The 18,573-nt window shown below is 36.4% G+C and overlaps 1 protein-coding gene across 1 annotated transcript in view; it reads left to right on the top strand.

The window, feature by feature from the left end:
* The window catches only part of EYS (eyes shut homolog), a 958,850-nt gene that overhangs the window by 609,306 nt on the left and 330,971 nt on the right, over positions 1–18,573 (top strand). The window contains exon 32 of the mRNA XM_075145270.1: positions 17,682–17,872. Within this exon, the coding sequence (XP_075001371.1) occupies positions 17,682–17,872 (191 nt within the window). The remainder of the gene's footprint in view (positions 1–17,681; positions 17,873–18,573) is intronic.

Raw genomic sequence — 18,573 nt, 5'->3', positions numbered from 1 at the left:
TATTGAGTCCCAGGCAGAGAAAAAAATGAACCTGGGTCTCCCACTGGATGAATGGTATAATAATTGCTTTGTAGTGTAAAAGATGAACAGTGGCACTACCATCACCTCTGTGGCACTGCTGTAAAGGAAAATAATGATCCCTGTTTAGTTCTTTGAAAGTGCAATTGTACATGTCAACGCACAGCAGAAAATTCTGGCCTTCAGCTTCCAGGCGGACGGATCTCCATGCGATCCTTAATCAGACACCCGCCAGCTGAAGAGGGGTCAGAGTCCCAGCCACTGTCTTCCCTGGTTTCTATTATCTAGCATTAGATAGGTTCCTGCTTCGTATACAGGTTTTGGATTATTGTTCGAAAATGCTTAGTTTCCAAAGTACTGCATAGTTCTTGATCCCATTTTAGGGAGGCAGAAAGCCACAATATAAGGATTTGGTCGTGATCACTCTAGTGGAGATGGTGCTTAATCAGTAATTCCCTGAATTATGTAAAAAAACAAAAGCAGAATATGCATTATTTAGCAAACTGAATTTTTATATAGCTATTTTTACATCATTTTTTATTATTTCAAGCCCAGTATATCTGATTATACCTTTTCCAGACTAAATAAGAGGTTTAACCCATTAAAACTATGTTATCTTTTTTTCTTCTTGCTTTTCTAGGCATAATGCAACTGATATAAAACACCATATTTGCATAATCTTTCCCAGACTGCATTTGCAAATATATCTCCTCTTTATTCTTACAAATGTTTTCTCAGCCCCCACCCAAAAATGATGCATTCTTTTAACAACATAGAATTTCTTAGCGTTAAAAGATGACCTAAATTCCATTCTTCTCTGCATCTGTGATACAGTTGAAGTCATACAGTCAAAATCCTGTTACAATACACAAGTCCTCTGAGGTTTCTAGCCAGGTGAAAGCCTTGTTCACTAGGCTACAGCTCTAAGTCCCGGACATCACCCTCCTTTTCTCTGTCCCAGTGGATTTCACATTCACTTCTGCAGAATGGCATTATTAAGACATGAATATGATCCATAACGCTCCTAAGGAAGATGAGAGCTGTAGGTCAAACCTCATCAGGCAGAGGGGTTTTGTAATATATATGTCTCTTCCTTGGTTGTAATGTGAATTGTTGTCATGTATTAAATATGCCTACTGTCCATATAAGAGAAGAAAATGCTGCTCATTCCTTCAGAGGGCTTAGCACTATGCTCCTTATGGATGGAGAAGCCTGCTTTTGTACTTCAAATAAGGGAGCTGATTTTAAGTCCTTAGAACTTAAAGCTGCACACAAAGCTCAATGTGCTGATTAGTTTAATGCTGTTTTAACTCATTTCCTGTACAGTAAGAAGCTGATCCTCATTAGACCTTTACAACAACCAAGTTTTAAACATCAGGGCATTTTTGGTTCTGTCCTTAGCAAGCTGATAAAACTTGTACCTATGCAGAAAGAAAAGCTTCATAATGAAGCTGATGAAAACATAAGCCATGGAGTTTTTTTATTCTTGAGAATGTAGTTTTTAATACTAACAATTGGTAATGTTGGGATTTTACTTTCAAGTAAAACCTTGAATGAGATCATAAGATGATATGATTCATCATAAGATGAATTTCTGATGTTTTGGATCAATTAGCATCAAATCATTTAAATGTATTCAACTGAAAAATAATAATTTGGGAATGGGCTGTGAAAGACACTGGCTAGATCTTTTATATGTCCTTAACTGTGGGATGGTCTTTGTCTTTTCTGTTTTTTTTTAGTATTTCCCCAACATTTATTTGTAATATTAGATAGAAAGAAGTTCACTTGGGGATGTTAAGCATGGTCATTATTTGCTAGCCTGAAATTTTATTTAACTTAACCAAATTGACTATAAATTTCCCATCCTGTGAAGAGAAAGAAGAATAGGACCTTTGCAAGCCAATTAAAGAAGACACAGTGAACAGCATCCACAAAAGTTATAATCAGTGCTTTCAATATTTCTTTAATGGTCTAAAGACCATCCTGAGTAATACAAACATTGTATACTGCCAAACTATAGATTACACTCTAAATCTCTATGTGCTGAGCTAACACCAGTTTTCAGGACAAAGCCTTTGTATTCTAGGCTCTTTCTGGTTTTCATTAATGACTGTTTCCCCAAAAGTGTGCACAGCACATGCTCCTGTTGTTATGAAATGCACTGCAACTATTTTGTTACTTTTGACATATTAACAATTGAAAACAATAAATCTTAAATCCTATAGTATTTCTCTCTAACCAAGTGGTTTTCATATGAATGTTTTTGGTGAAACTCATATCTATCATACAAATATCTATAGCAGGCAGCTATTCTTTTTTTTTTTTTTTTTTTTTTTTTATATATTTGAAAATACTTGTTTCAATTTGCTTGCATTTCATGCCTAACATTTCTAATATATCAAACTAGGATTTTGAAGAAAATTTTAAGCAGAGTTGGATAAATGAAACATCATAGTACCCAAGATTATAATGATTTTTTTTTTCAAATTTTATTTGTTGTAAATAAGGTTTTTTCCCATCCTTATCTATATCTGCTGACAATTCCTTTCTAACTTTCTAAAGAAATAAAATATAATGTGCTCTAGCTCCCAAATAGGAATCTATTTTTGCAGATTTTTTTTTCTCTTTGTTTTGGTCAAAACAGAATCCAGTGTTTGTCAAGAATTCCTCAGTGACTGCTGCTGTGTGGTATTTAAGCATAAGTCAGTATTTGCAGTTTGATTTTCCTAAGTAGTCTTTACTTGGAGACATCGGGGACAACATTGTTTTTCTTAAATGGTATTTTACATAGGACAGGTAAACACTGGGCTTACCAGAGGTGAATTTTAGATTTCTGTGAGAGTTAACAAGTACATGTAAATGGAAGTGCTTGGCATATTGCCACATTGGGCAGAAAATTGAATAACAGAACAACAACAACAAAGAATTCTGCATGGGTTTGGCTGTGAAATGACACCATTTCCAGCTCCTATAAAAATTGTAATTTTGTACCTCAGTCCTTCCTCGAATTCCTCAAATATTTCTGTCTTGATTGTTTACATTTCGTGGAGATTGGAGATATCAGAAGCAGGTAAGATGGTGTTTTACATTCATCCTGTTTACAAAGATTTTTTTTTTTTATTAGAAGATAAATATACAAACTGTTTTTAAATATTAGTGGTATGCACAAGATGTAGAAAATACACTGGGTTTACTCCTACTTAATATAATTTCAGCAATATAAACAATCGTAGTCAGAAAATTATGTAAAGGTTACTAAGGAATAAGTGATTCTTCTGTAATCAGCTTATTGATATCCAATTTTTATCTTAAAAGGGGGTAGGCATATTAGGAAATATATGACCTGAAATTATAGACATCTGGTCCATTCAAACTCACAACAGTAAGGGGCTCTTCCTAAAGCAGACTACAGTTGTAGTGGCCCTGCTACTTGGATGCACAGAGATTTATAAAACCAAACAAAAACTCCTGCTGTCTTCTTGGGCAAAACACTTTCCATATAGACATTAGTAATTCTCCAAGTGACTAATATAAGATGGTGATCTAGGATCTTTCAGTAGTGGAAAAAGAAGCCTTTGCAGAGTTTTTTTTCCGTTCTTTTAGAAAGTTGTCTTGGGATGGGGTGAACTTCCCACTGGGCATTCCTCTCCATTGGCTGAACAGAAAGACAATGTGGTATAGAGCTGCTTTCCATCTTTTGTATGGATAAATTAGATAATCCAGCCATTGACCAAGCGATCCTTTTAATTGACACTAATTCTGAACCCATGCTGTCCTTCAGAATGTGCCTTAAGCATAAATAACTGTACATTTTTTTTTTTTTTTGTCTTTGGGATTTGGTGCTCTAGCAACATTTTTGAGCAGAATAAACTTTCATAAGGAATTTGTTGATAAACTAGTAAAAGAAATAGATTATTTTGTTAAAGTTATGGAGAAGCTCAGTAGATTTGCCTTTTAAGTGAATTGCCAAATAGCAATTGTCAGAGCATTGCCTCTATCTACAGTAACTCCTCAGTAGAGGAAAACTTGGGGTTACTGTGAAACAGGAAGTGCAATCATTCGTATAGCTAAAACCTGTATAAAACTGGTATGATTTCTGTATCAGCTCATGAAGTTGTGCAACGATTTCTGTGGTCTAGACCCATATACTAGAACAGAGCAAGAGAATTACTCTGATTAATATGGACATCAGCAACGAGTATTGCTGTACCTCTGGCAAAAGTGGGTGCAAAATCTAAACAGAGAAACAGGTGCTTTTTCATATTTTAAGTTAGTTTTCATTTTATAATGAAATATGTATGAGAAAAAATAGTGGAGAACTTGAAATGGCATCCTCTTGGTAGAATATTCAGCAGAAATGGATGGTGTACATCACAAAAGTAAGTATGACTGCAGACTTCTAATATGTGAACATAGACAGTTTACTTGATGTAAAGGAAACATTTTGCTTATGGTAAGAACTGGAATATGTAACAAAGATTTTTTTTTCTTATACTGACCTAAAAGTAATTTTATTCCTTACAAAATAAGAATTGTGGTTTCTTTTCATTTTTATCTTAGAGACAAACAGTATTAAGTGTAGATTCTGTTTTTACTCATCTTCTTTCTAATTCTCTCTTGATTCTAAGATGTAGCTGTTGCACTTAAAGGATTAGGGAGATGGTAATCCATTCCAGACCAAGTGGAATTAATTATAAAATTTAGTATAGCATTTTCTATTCTGGCCATCACTTTATGACCATTCTGAATTAAATCTGAATAAGATATCTGAAGGCATCGATTTGAACAATAGTACCGGGCAGATTGTTTGGAGAACTTCAGTGCCTTTGCAGAGAAAGATCCTTTTAAATACTAGGCCTCTCATTTATCTCATAGAATTTCTACAGCTGACTCTGGTTGTGGAAGAGTCAACACCATGCCATCAATGTGAGAAGAGCTATTGCTGTTTTGTGTTGGTGACATGAAATCCAAATCTGCCCCTACTTGCCTCACCTTACTTCAGTGCAAACATAAGCATAAATCTGGCAAGGACCTCTACATACTAAGTTAATTCTCCTGCTGTTGCAGGTTGCCAGATAGTATAACCACCTTGCATAAGCTTCCACCTGAGTTCTGATTACAGATAATCCTGCCTTTTTGTTTTCACAGTTTCAGAAATGCCATCCATATTCCTCTTTAGACTGAAGTTCTTAACACTTACCTTCCTCTCAGCTTGCATTAGTGACTTTGCTCCCATTATTTCTCATTCCTGGTTTCTCTTCTCTACTATCTCTTTTACTAGTTAGGATCCTTTCCTGTCTTTTCCTCATTGTTGCTCACTTATCTGAATCACAATATATTCCTAGTTTCTCAACTGGCATACGTCTGTGTGGGAGGCTATTATCTTCTACCACCATCTTCTTTGCTACATACATGTCTTTGGATCTATTCTAAATTTGATCAATGTTTCCAGCTTTTGTTGTCATCTCCATTTTTGAGATCTATTGGAAAAACTTCATATATAAATACATGCCTTTGTAACATAATCAAATATTATGTATTTTGCATGGTTTCTTCAGAAGCAAAAATTCTTGTTCTTGTGACCTTAATTGTCTGTGTCATCATGATAACAGACATCTTTACCTATTTGCTTTTATTTTTTTCCTTCACAAATAAAGGTGTATGGGTAACTGCTATTTGTTTTGCAGATGATTGCTAGCTAGCTAACATTTTTAAGCCATTTATCTTTCAGCCATGTCCCCTCAGTTAGGTCTGCAGTTAGCTTTCTATTTAACTCAATATCATGATCAAAAGTGGGAAACTTTCCAAAAATCCTTGTTTAGAAAGCCTCTATCCCAACCACAGTGTAGTTTCTTCAGAGTCCAATTTGCATTTAAACCAAAGACACTACAGTCAAGCACAATACAAACACATGTATTTACTCTGAAGCAACTCGTTTTTCATTACCACAGACAAATTCCATGCACGTAGTTATTTTGAAAGATGTCCTGTGTCTGCACACTTTAATCTTATCTTCATGATTCATGCAAAATTTCTGCTACAGAAAATTTGTGTGAAGGCTTCCTTTTGCACTGTAAGTTCTTCTACACAGGGGAAATTATTCTACAGTTCTTACACTAGAACTCCAAAAGTAAACTTAAATTTTTCAGCATAGAAATTACTTCAAATGTGTATTTTGAAATAAATTACTTAAGCAGCACTATCATTCTGAATCTTCCCCATCCTTTGAGCTGCCAGTTCTCATATTAAAAGTCTATCAAATAAGAATTTTGCATTTATATCTTGCAAGTGACTAGATCACATACAAAACAGGAGGGGAAGCAGCTGGGACTATATATTATTTTATTTATATATATATAAAATTTATGAACCATCTATTTTAGGTTTTGAATTTTGGTTTTCTCTAATAGGTTATATGTCGTAAATGACACCTACTAAATTTCCTGATCCTATTTTTAATCAGACTTTCATTTGTGTGACCTTCAAAACAATTTTATGTGGTGTAACGTTGGTCTGCTGTGTTATTAATGATTCATTCCTTATTTATATTCTTAAATATTCATGGCAGCATTTGTTTCCATTGTACTTGTTCACATTAGCAGACCCTAGACCACTGTGACACAGAAAGTGAAACAGAAAATGGTATGTCGTATGCATCTATAGTATGCTTCTTTTATTGGACATCATTGAGGAAGTTGATACTGTGAATGATGAGTCTTTTTAACATTCACTGAGTGGTTTTTTTTGTTGATGTTTTGCGTGCATACAGATCTTCATTAGAACTCACGAGTTAAGTGGGAATAAAACGCATACCAACATACAATCTAGTCTGCAGGTTTCTAATACTTGATGTAAGATGAAGGAAGTAGAAATAAGGCTCACCACACTCTTAATTGCGTACTTTAGTATTTCTTTCATATGACAGTCAAATATTTGCACTCCAAAGTACTTTGGGGGAAAGGAAAGCAGAGAGATACAGACAGACTGAACACAGTACTATATGTAAGATATTAGTTGAAAGAGTCACAACTTCGCCAGAAGAGGTGAATGAAGTGTTATTTCAGAGCACCATGGCTTCGCTGTTAGGATCAATAGCATCAGCCCTATTTGTAAAAGACAGCTTGATAGAGCACTGCTGTGAATACTATCCATGTCTGAAGGTGCAGCTTCAGTTGAGACTGTTTTCAGGTTTCATATGTCCGAGATAAAGACAGATTCTGCAACTGACATACCTGCCCAGTAACAGTTTTGACACCACTCTGAGAGCTGGCATACGTAGCCATGACCAAAACAAGTCATACTGAAGGTAGACACATGCATTTGGACAATTTGATTGCAACTCATTGGACAAATATGGGCTTATGCAAAGTTGCAACTGCAGTAAATACAACATATTTACTTATAAATACAGAACAAAGAAAACTTAGCTGTCAATTTAGTGAGGTGTGTTCCATTAATAGGTAAAAGTAATTACTATAAATTATGAGGAACAAGCATAGCTACTGTGCATCCTTACAATGCCATCTTGCCACAGTATTTCATCAGTGACTGGGGAAACATGGTTTTCAGGATGAGCATAGTTTTAATCTTAGGATTCCATGAGAATTTCTCCAATAACCTTCAACAAGAAGAAGCACACTCCTGAGAATACTTGTCAGCAAATCACCTGAATATCACTTCTGCCATAGCAGTGTAATGCTAAGCAAATTCAAGCTGAATTGCTAAATAAAAATGTTGGATCTGTGAAGATATGAATCTGGAACAAGAACAAATTATTCACAGAGAGTTCCATTATCCTTCTGCTAGAGTAGATACCATACGTGCATCCTCAACTAAATGCATAGAATACAGAATATTATTCTAAGTGTTGCTTTCAAGCAACACCCATAGTTGGATAGTCCATGCACCTTCTTCATGGTGATTTTTTTGACTGCATTAGAAAAAAACAAAACGCTATGAAACAAATTTTAAAAATCCATCCCTTTTACCAGTGGATTGGCCAGATAGAAATATTGTTTTTTTCTGGATTTCACAATGATTTTGTTTGTTTGTTTCTAGTCAGAAAATAATCTTGCTTAAGTGATTGATTTGGTACTGGGAGGGTGGGGAGGAAGGATGATTACTGACCTAATTTTTCTTGTGTTATAGACTTAAAACCTTGTGCTTTTAGTGTGCAGTTCTTGCAATGCATTGCAAGATTTTGATTATCGTGCTATTCCCATCTATATTATTTATTCTGAATAATGGGGAGATAACTGCCTTCTGGAGTAACCTACAATATTGTAGAGGACATTTTAAAGCCATATTATGTACACATCATGCTGTGATCATTGATACTGGTTGTAATCTTTAAAATAGTTGATAAGATGTTAAAATTAGTTCAGTTATGTTTGTTCAAAGTCTAATTGTAAGAGACTGAAAATAGCAAGTTGGCTTATGAGTAGAAGTGGAAAAGCTTAGTGTCTTATGGATTCTTCTGCTTCTCTCCCAGTGGTGGCTCTAATGCCTTCTAGCCATGGGGGTTATCAACATGCAAGCAGGGGTACTGGGCTTGGTGCTGGCTGTGTGCCAGTTGCCAGCACTTTGTAGAAAGGGCAGCAGAAGGGAAAGATTTTAGCAAGGCTTGTGAAGTTCTGCTGAGAGCAGGCCAAATTATCCCTGAGGTAAGAGCTGCTCCTGATTTCTGCTGTAATAATACTTGACCCTCTCTGTGTCCCTTACGGTACATTTAAAAAGGAAAGAAACAACACAGGCTTTAGCTGAAACAGAACCACACACAGCTGAGTTTTTCCTGATTTTTTTATATATATATGTTTTTATACCTTCAGTGAGAAAATCTCTTCTACCCACCTTCTGTTTGCAGTAAAACTTAACACTTCTCTCCATTATCTGTACGTTGTTGAGTTAGCCCACGTTGAAAAGGTATCAAAATACACATATATATTACCTACATAAATAGCAAATAACTATTTGCAGAAATAGTTATAAATGTTCTGGCAAGGTAGATCATAGCAACAGTTTACCTGCACTAGGTGGTTCTGGAAAGATGTTGGATTGAAAATGCCGACATGAGCATCTGTAAATGGCCATCAATTTGGCTGTCAGAATGCAGGGATCAATGAAAATCGGAATGGAAATCAACCGAAATTGGGAGCTTCATTTTAGGCATTACAAATGAGTATCCGTCATCCTAAAATAATTTCAAAGTAATTCAGGAATTCTTTGCATTCGTGAATAAAGGTACAGGTGTTAGAGCTCTCCAAACTGTTATACCTGAGAAAAAAAAAAAGGTACATCTGATTTCCATTTAGTTTGAAATGGACTCATTTAAGTTATACTTTTGAAAGATTGTTGGCGCACAAATATTTTACTGGCACATATGCCAGTGTGAGGTATAGTCTGCATTGCTGGGCACAGTCCAACATTCTAGTCCTTCGTTTCCTTGGGGAGCTCTCTAGAACCTCTTGTTTTGGTATAAGTCATAGAAAAGGGATAAAAATAGAATTATTTGCTGTTCAGTAAGTTTTCTTTTAAGTAAAAAATTTACAGTTTAAAAGAAACTCTTTTTCTCCTTCCCAAGAAATTTAAAAAGCATGTGGTTTATGTATTTTATACATATAGAAATTTGATATGTATTACCTATATATATTTCTCTCTCAATATATAGAAAAAGGAAATTATTACTTTGATTAGAATCTACTGTTATTCCTGGATATAAACAAGTTTCATGCCCATTTTTCTCACAGTATCCAAATACTATAAATAATAAACAAATAAATTCTTTACATTTTTAAAAAGGGATTTTACTCCCACTTCCCATAAAATAAGTCTATATTATGGAATGTTGCTACCTGTATAATTAGAAATCTCTGAATTTCAATCTCTATTGTAGTCTTGGTTTTTTTATACTTCTCTGCTTTCTGAAGATCTGTGCTGTTTGTGCATATATATCTTGTCTGAAAAATGTATTGTGTAAGAAAATCTTATGTTTATAGATTTTTCTTGTTGTTTCCAACTGTATTTTATAACTTTTGAACAGAATGGAGGGGAGAACTGAAAATTAATAGAAAATGCAGCCAATTGCCCCCTTTACGGAGTGAGCAGAGAGAGAAAGTGCAGATCTCACTACCAACAGCATTGCAGACTGACTTTTGAACATGAAGGAGTTAAGAATCAAAACACAGATCAACAGGTGTGACTGATGCATATGTGAGTAAAGGAAAGATATACAATAATTGCAGGAAAAGGGAAGGAGCTTCATGGTTTTTAGGGTCTGAATTTCCATCCCTTTAAGGCAGCTGAAATCTATGTATGTGTTTGTGTATGTGTATGTTTAGGGAAAAGCGTAGGGTAGATGTTGTGAATTACAGGATATCTAAACCAGCCATATTTTCCTTTCAGAAGAATTTTGTAGTCTACTTGAATCTGTAGCTCTGTGTAAGCATGACAAAGGAACAGTAAAGAGCGTTTATTCATAACTGTTGTTTTTCTTTGCTTGAAAGCTGCTTGTGGGCTGCACTGGCAATGTTCTGGATGTTAACCATGTTTTATTGCTGTCTAGCATGCCACATTAGAGAACATTTCAACTTTGAGAGAAAAACATAACTATAATTCTCTGCTAGTCATGCAGCACAGACTTCTTTGACAGCATAAAACATAGGTTTACTGTAACTGTCGATACGTTATGTGCAACCGAAGGTGAGGCATACCACACCGAAATGCCATTTCATCTGGAAATAGAAACAATGGTTGAAGATCATTGTTCTGCTCTGTCTTTAAGGTGTTTCATCTGAAAAGACTAAAACATATGGAAGAACATGGGACTCATTTGAAGATAAACTAAAACCTTTCAAATACTGATTACAAATATGAAGTAGGTTATTGTGTTTAAGGGAATAAAGAATGAAAGTTATGGATTATTTTGCTGTCGCTGTCCTCCAAGATCCATTGGAATGATTGACCTTATTTTAGAATGCAAAAGATAGTGATTGACATGACTCATTAAATGTGAAACCTCAAAGAAATGCAGTTTTTGGAGATAAAACATAGAAATGTAAAGAAAATGAAAGCTGAGGTACTTTCAGCATATTGAGAGTAAAGAAAAAACACTGTTACGTGCATAGGTCACCTGAGACAGGAGGCTCTAAAAGAGGTAAAAAAAAAAGCATCATATGACTAATATTATCTATTCACTTTGTTTTTATATTCTGTCAGAGTTCACAAAACTGGGAAGGCATAAATTCTTTATAGTTAGGACAAGAAGTATGTTTCTACTGTGATAAATTATCTGTTTCAATTTCAGATCGTTTTCTCTTATTCTCCTATCATTCCTGTCTTCAAAGAGCCTGACTGTCTCAATAACCTCCTTGTAGGTACTGAAAGGCTGCTGTTAGGTCCCCCTCAAACCTTCCCTGAAGGCTTCTCATCCTCATCATGAACATAATGCTGGACCCTTGCTCTGCCATGGCAATTGTTTTTCCTCATGTGAAGTTTTTTGCATGTGGAAACATTCAGCAGTGGTTGAAATGCAATCAAAACACATCCTTAACACTATGCATACCTATTGGTAGTTTGGAGAATGTAGCGTGTACCTGGAAAAACTGAATTTCCACTATAGGTACAAACACAATTGTTCAGTAAAAATAGTGAATGAAGGAAGTGCTAACAGCAGTTTAGTGTTTGAAATTATTTATTGGTATTAAGTGCAAAGGTTAGTTACACTGTAGTTTTGACAAAATATTTAACTATAATTGACAGGAGTTAGAGTCATTGTTTGAAAATCTCCAGGGCGCAGAACAGTAATATTTTATTAAAGACATAAAATCTAGCTAGAAATGGAACTCCCACTAAGTAGGTTTACCACTAAGAAATACTGGTTGTAAAAATCTCCCTTCTTTTTTTTTTCCCAATAGTCAACTTCAAGATAGTAGTAATATTAATAAAATTTACTTTTTGTCCATGTATTTCCCATGTTCCTTAAAAAATAAAGAAATAAGCCCAGAGATAGAGTTTCACAGCAAAGTATCATGGCTGAATTTGCTTTGTGCCATCTTAATTGGAGGACTTAAGACTTATTTATTAATTAAAATTAAATTATTATTTTCAAGGTCATTAAAGAATTGTTGCCAGCACTAATATCCCCAAGAATATGTTCACAAAAATATTTGTTAAATTTCGACTTTCTATAGGCGTTCCTGTAATTTAGAAGGATGCTGTATATGAATACTCATAGGAGAATGAAATGGTGGGGAGGGCTAATTAAATATAAGGATGTTTTAGCTGATTTACCATCTGTAATTCTTTGCAGTGCTTGTACTGTTCTTTTCTTCAAGTGTCAGTGGTTGAGTTTGTCCATCCTATACCAGCACATACTGAGTTAAATTCATCTTACTTGCAAGAGCTTCTCATCATGCTGTTGCCCAGACACATCTGCTCCTCCCTCACTTCTCTTCAGGTTACGGTAGCTGTGCTCCAGCACACCTAGTCTTCAAAGGACTTAAGAAGGAAAAACACTCTTGCTCCACCTTGGTTAGACACGTCAGCAAAACAGCCAGGTGTTTTGCTGGATGAGTCGGCTGCTGGTGAGAACTTTAACCCTCACTAGTGGGACTGAGGGCCCCTATGCCTTCCTCCCTCACGCCCACAGCTCTTGATGCTTCGGGTTACCCTGGCAGCATTGTTGGTGCCCACATAGAAGAGTAGCAAGGGTTAACCTTGTGTGGGCTGGGCAAGCCTTGTGGGTCCCTGTGCAAAATCCTGGATCCTCGCCCTGCCAGGCTGCAAGCCTCCAGAGACATCAGGTCAGACTGGCAGTTTGACACCTCTGTACCCCACAGAAGGGAGTCTTCAGTAATGGTCTCACTTGCCTTTGCCCCCTTCTGCAGACATAAGATGTGGACTCAGCTGGCTCTGAGGGATCTCCTGAAGCATCTTGTTTGCCCTCAGCAGTGCCCTGGGCACCTGCAGGTTGATCAGGAACTGTCCTCCTGCTGCCAGAAGTCACAAGCTTTCAGCCTCCCTCATCTTGACATGGTCCCGCCACTACCTGTGGGGCCATACCCTCCAACTGTGCCTGCTCCCCTGCTTCGTGTGGCTCAGCTTCTTCCCTCCGTAGATTTCTGCAAAACCCTCGTTTTCCCCGATGGTGCATGGCTGCCTCTCTCTCCCTGCTGCTCCCTTACCTGGCGACACAGTGCCGCTGCCAGAGCACGCCAAGAGACCCAGCCACAAGCAGCGGCAGGGGCTGAGAGGGGGCTGTGGAGCATGGGGCAGCTATTGGTGTGGTCATTGGTGGGGCAGGACACTGGGCTGCCATTTATGTCTTTGGCCTGCCTGCCAGCCAAACTCATGGGAGGTGGTAAGCACGGGTGGTGAGTACACACGCCCTGGCTGAGGAAGCCATGGCACTCCTTATGGTGGAAGCTAACAGGCTGTCCCAGGAGAAGTGTTGCTCTTTGCATGCTGTTTGTGTAAGCCTAGGCCGTGGGCTGCCATTGGGAGTTGGATGTTGGGCTGGAGGGGTCTGTTGCCAGCCCAGTGAAACCGTCCTTGCTCTGACCTTTTCATTTCGCTTTCCTAAAACTTTTTGTCATTTGGCGTTCCCCAGTTTTAAACAAACATAACATTCTTACGACCACAGTTTTATACTGTTGTAGGAGATCTGTTCTTTCTTTATCAAAAATAAATAAAATTTCCAAATAACAAATTAATAGTTCATGTTTTTCATGAAAGAGTCCTTCCCACAGGCAATGATGCCTTCTCTTTGAATGTTGTACAGTATTTTTAATTAAAGAAATAGTAAATGATGTAGAAGATGTGTCAATGAAAGAGGAAAAAAATGATAGCTTGAACAGGAGTGTTTTATCCTAAGGTGTAACATTTATTAGAATCCTCTCTGTTCCTGAATCCATACAAACTGCAGAGTATGCATTAGACATAGAAATATCCAGAGACAGAAACTCCATTCTCCACAGGAGCATGCACTCATGAGCATATTAAAAGTTTTGATTATCTCTACCTGCCTTAAAAAAACAAGACTTACAGTTGTCTAGGTCTCGAGAAGTTTTAAATTTGAAGGCCACCATTCTGAAGCTGATGCAGTTGAAGCTCATTGGAACGGAGGAAACCCAGTAGGTACCGGCAAGAGTTAATGAAGCTTGCCAGTCAGCTGGGCTGCAGATCTGCCTGCGTATGTGCTTACCATTACAACTAGGTCTCAAACATTTTAACATTCTGACATTCATGTGAACTCATGTAAACAGAAAAACACAGAGAGCTGTATGTACACAGGGGAATGAGCTACAACTGAAAGGATTTTATAGGCCAAAGGGCTTTCCTGTTTCTTAGGAAAGCAAGTGTTAGACATTCAGAGTCAAAGGTAAAATACAGCTTCAATTTTTTACTTTTTATTTTCTAAAGGCTTGGATGATGAGCACCCTGCTTTAGGACAAATAGCAATCTAGGAAGTCAACTCTAGAGGTCAAATGAAAAAGCTGCATATAAGTGTAGTAGAAGGATTATAAGCAAAGCTTACATTCTATAAAAAGAGATTGTGTACTGTTACAAACAATGTGAGACTTTTTATACGTAAAACCACAGCAGTGGGTTTTGTTAATAGCTATTGTGAGAATTTGTGATTCAAGTAGCCCATTTTTAGGGGTTTCACAAAAACCTGGAGCCTGCTAAATATTCTGCAGTGCTTTCCCTCATTAACTTTTTCCATATTTATGGACATAAAGCAATTGCAGTAATTTTACTACCGAGCTGATTCCTTTAAAAAGCTTTCTGGTTAGCAGCATGAATATATTTCCCATTAGAAGCCAAATTGGCCCCAAATCCATGGAATAATGGAGTGTATTGTCTTGCAAGGCAGCATCATTTGTGGCCATAGGAAGATAAAAAGACATGAATGTCAGTGAGAATTAAGTACAATTTTTTGTCTGCAGTGCTCTGTCTACTTACTGTAATTATACGTAGAAAGCTAAAGGTAGACACCACTAGCTTTCGCTTGTTTGGTCTTTCTTGAAATTTAGTAGATAATCCAGTCTGGCCTTAGTTACCAGAGTTAGATTATAGTTTCAGGAGTCATGAGTAAACAGCTTTGTTCCTCCCCATACCTTTTTTTTCTCCTCACAGTTTTTCCTCTCTTGTACTGAGATTCCTAGGAGCTCAGATGCCTTGTGTTAGTGAAGCACCAAAGAACTGATGTAATTTTGACTTATTCTCACATGTCTATGTGCTGAACAATGAAAAAAACCCACAAAATCTCTAAAAACCTGAGAAGGTACAGAAGGAATCAGGACTGCAGGAAAGAGATGTTCCATGCAACTTTGCTGTCCTGTAGCCAAGCTCATCTCCTAAGTGGAGTCAAGAAAAAGAGGTGGTTAGATATCAGTATCTCAGGAATGTGGGGATAACTGAGCGGTTCCATGGGAAAAACAAAACCAAGTGCAGGGGCAGTTCAGGGCAAATGGAATGAGGGAAAGATTTAGTGCTCAGTGGTGAGATCAGGAAGGAAAACAAACAAGGGTTAGGGATTGGAGGTAATCCTCTAAAGCTGTGTCCGCCCTTTCTTAGGAAAATTGTCCTGTTTATAAAATGGAAGAATTTTTCTATGCAATTTGGGGGGGGAGGATTGAAATTTCTATAATTTACCACATCCAGGCTTAAATTTCAAACAGAATTTTTAAAGATTAAATAAATTTAAAATTATAAGGTAATCTTTTTTGTGTCACTGGTTATTGATTGGCATTGCTTGAAATTTTTGTCTTGTTTTACTCTGTGTTGTACATGTACTGATTTGTTGCTGTTTCTCTTTTCACCTCTTCCTGAGAATTTGTTAAGAGCTTTGTTCGGGATTTGAATACAGTGACTTTGATTTTGTAAATAAGTTTCTGAAAAGCCATGAAAGGATAAAATTCAACATACTCTTACAGTGATATACAGGAAGCCAGCATTAATAGTTTGTAGTTTATCCCAGTATCACTGATGTTCAGAATTTAAGCATATATAATAATGTATATGTTATTGGAGTTGGTGTCAGAACAGATTAAAATTTTGCCTATGTTGGAAAATACAAATGGTACATGTGACCTTCAAAGATACTCAGAATCACTGTATAGATGATTCACTGAAACTGTAGTTAAGCAAAATGGAATTATTCCCTTATTACATGTTACGCATTGTATCTGGGTTCGTATTGTTGCACTGACTTTTTTAACAAGATGGGTGAGTTATTAGTATTAATTTAAATTTTTATCAGTCTCATAAAGTTGAGACTGACTGAAAACAAATAATTGTGTGCTAGGTGATTCTTCAAGTGAGACCAAAGCATATTTCTGCTTCTGCAAAAATCAAAATACCATAGCTGTCCTAAAACAAAACAACTAAACACCTCATGTTACATGTGTGGAACAGGACACACATTTTTAATTACTTATGAGCAGATAAATGTACTGATTTGAGGCTCAGTTGAAATATTGGCATGTAAAAAAACTAAGAAGTGCATGACTATGCATTTGTGCATGAATGGATACCTATGTGCATGCTGAATACTCTTTTCTTGTAAAAACACAACATATGAGAAAGAAAGGATGGAGAGGGAAAGAAAAGAAGGAAGAAACGAAGAGGGAGAGGAAAGGAAGGCAAGGAGGAAGGGAAGGGAAGATAAAAAACAATAGAGGAAGGGAGGAAGGAAGAGAGGGAAAAAGAAACAAAGAAAAGAAAAAAGGAAAAAAATAGAAGGAAAAAGAGAAAGATAAGAAAAAGGAAAGAAAAAGAGAAAAGAGAGAAAGAAGGAAAGAAGGAATGAAAGAAAGGAAGGAAGGAAGAAAGGAAAAAAGGAAGGAAGAAAGGAAAAAAGGAAGGAAGAAAGGAAGAAAGGAAGAAAGAAAGAAGAAAGGAAGAAAATAAAGGGAGAGAGGGAAGAAAGAGAGAGGAGAGGAGAGAAGAAAAGAAGGAAAAGGAAAGGAGAGAGGAGAGGAAAGAGAGGGGGAGAGAGAGGGAAAAAAATGCAGCCATGTATTCACATACTTTTTCCATTTAAGTAAGAGCGGCATCTGCCCTTGCCAGGTATGGCACAGGGTGCTGGAGGTTAAGAGGGATCTAGATAAATCAAACAGACAAGCTAGATGTAGTCACAAGGGAAATTTTTAGCTTGCACCCTAGCAACATCCCATTGTTTGTTTTAGACAGAAATAGTTGTCATATTTGATTAAGATGGCAATTTCATGATTAGGTTGTGGAATATCTTCCTCCCTTTCCATACTGTGTTGTTTCTGCAAAGACTTCAAACTCATTCATTCTTGCATCAAAAACTATGTGAATGACTAATTTTGAAAAAACTATTCTTGACTTATGGGGAGCCAAAGCTGCTACATATGTTCCAAGTGCAATCATCTTCATAGCCTTTTCTTTCAGGCATTGACCCTAGTTGTCTGCTTAATATAATTTGATCTAAACCCTTATGTCTAGTTTTATAAATTCTCAGCATTAGTCTTTGACAGAAGAAAACTAACATCAGTTTTCAAATTCATGTCTATCTCCTTGACAGATGTAAAAGAGTATCCTATATCTTTGCTACCATTAGCAGAATAAGAAAGCAGTGGGTGAAGAAGAAAAATGTCTTTGTATCCTTATATCTCTCAAAATTCTATTTACAGATTTTAGTTTTGCTCGCTATTACGGTGATTCTTACCAGGAATTTCAAGGCTTGCATTTGAACATGCAAAACTTCATCCACTTGGAATTTAAGACCTATAATCCTCATGGACTCCTCCTGTATATTGAACAGAGCCCAGAAACAATAGGACATTTTTTAATTCAGCTTTTCATTAAACATGGCACCTTACAGGTAAGGCATCAAAATCTCCCACTGAAGTAAGTAAAAGTTAGGATCTGTTAAAATTCTACTATTTTTTTTCTTTTTCTTACTGTAGAAGATAGCAGATAGAGATACAGAGAGTCTTGAGATTCTTTAGTATTTTAAGGAAAATAGTTGTCAAACTTGCTATCTGGTAGGGCAGATTCATGGCTAATATGATTAATATGTCTCACAAGTGGTGATACTTGAGGAAAATTCAATAGTGATTATAATTGGAATGTCTCATATTAAAAGTACATATTAAAGAAAAAAATAAAGAATGTAGATTTTGTCTTTACAACTGGTACAAATTAAGGTATTCCATTTTATATAGGAAGCCTAAAGCTACTGAATCTCCTCATGTGCAAGTTCATTAAAATTGTTATATGGGAGGCTGTGGAAATTGAGTGAATTGTCATAGGAAAATTTACTGTGTAAGGGAATAGAGTGTGTCTTTGTTACTGTGTGGCTTTAAGTAGAAACCTTTTACTTGATCTATCATGTTAATTCACAGTTCCACAGGATTGCAAAAAACATTTGCTTGGCTTTTGTGGACAAACTAAATAGGAATATATGATTATAAACATTAAGGAGTAAAGTGTGTATCCCAGTATATCTTTACCTTTGACAAATTATTCCTTCTTTTCTGAGGAAGAGATAAAGCTTGAGCTTTATGAAGAGATGGGCAGATA

Source organism: Calonectris borealis, chromosome 3, assembly GCF_964195595.1.
Source record: "Calonectris borealis chromosome 3, bCalBor7.hap1.2, whole genome shotgun sequence".
NCBI lineage: Eukaryota > Metazoa > Chordata > Aves > Procellariiformes > Procellariidae > Calonectris > Calonectris borealis.
Note: the sequence above shows the minus strand (reverse complement) of the source record. Positions and strands in the feature narration are given on the sequence as shown.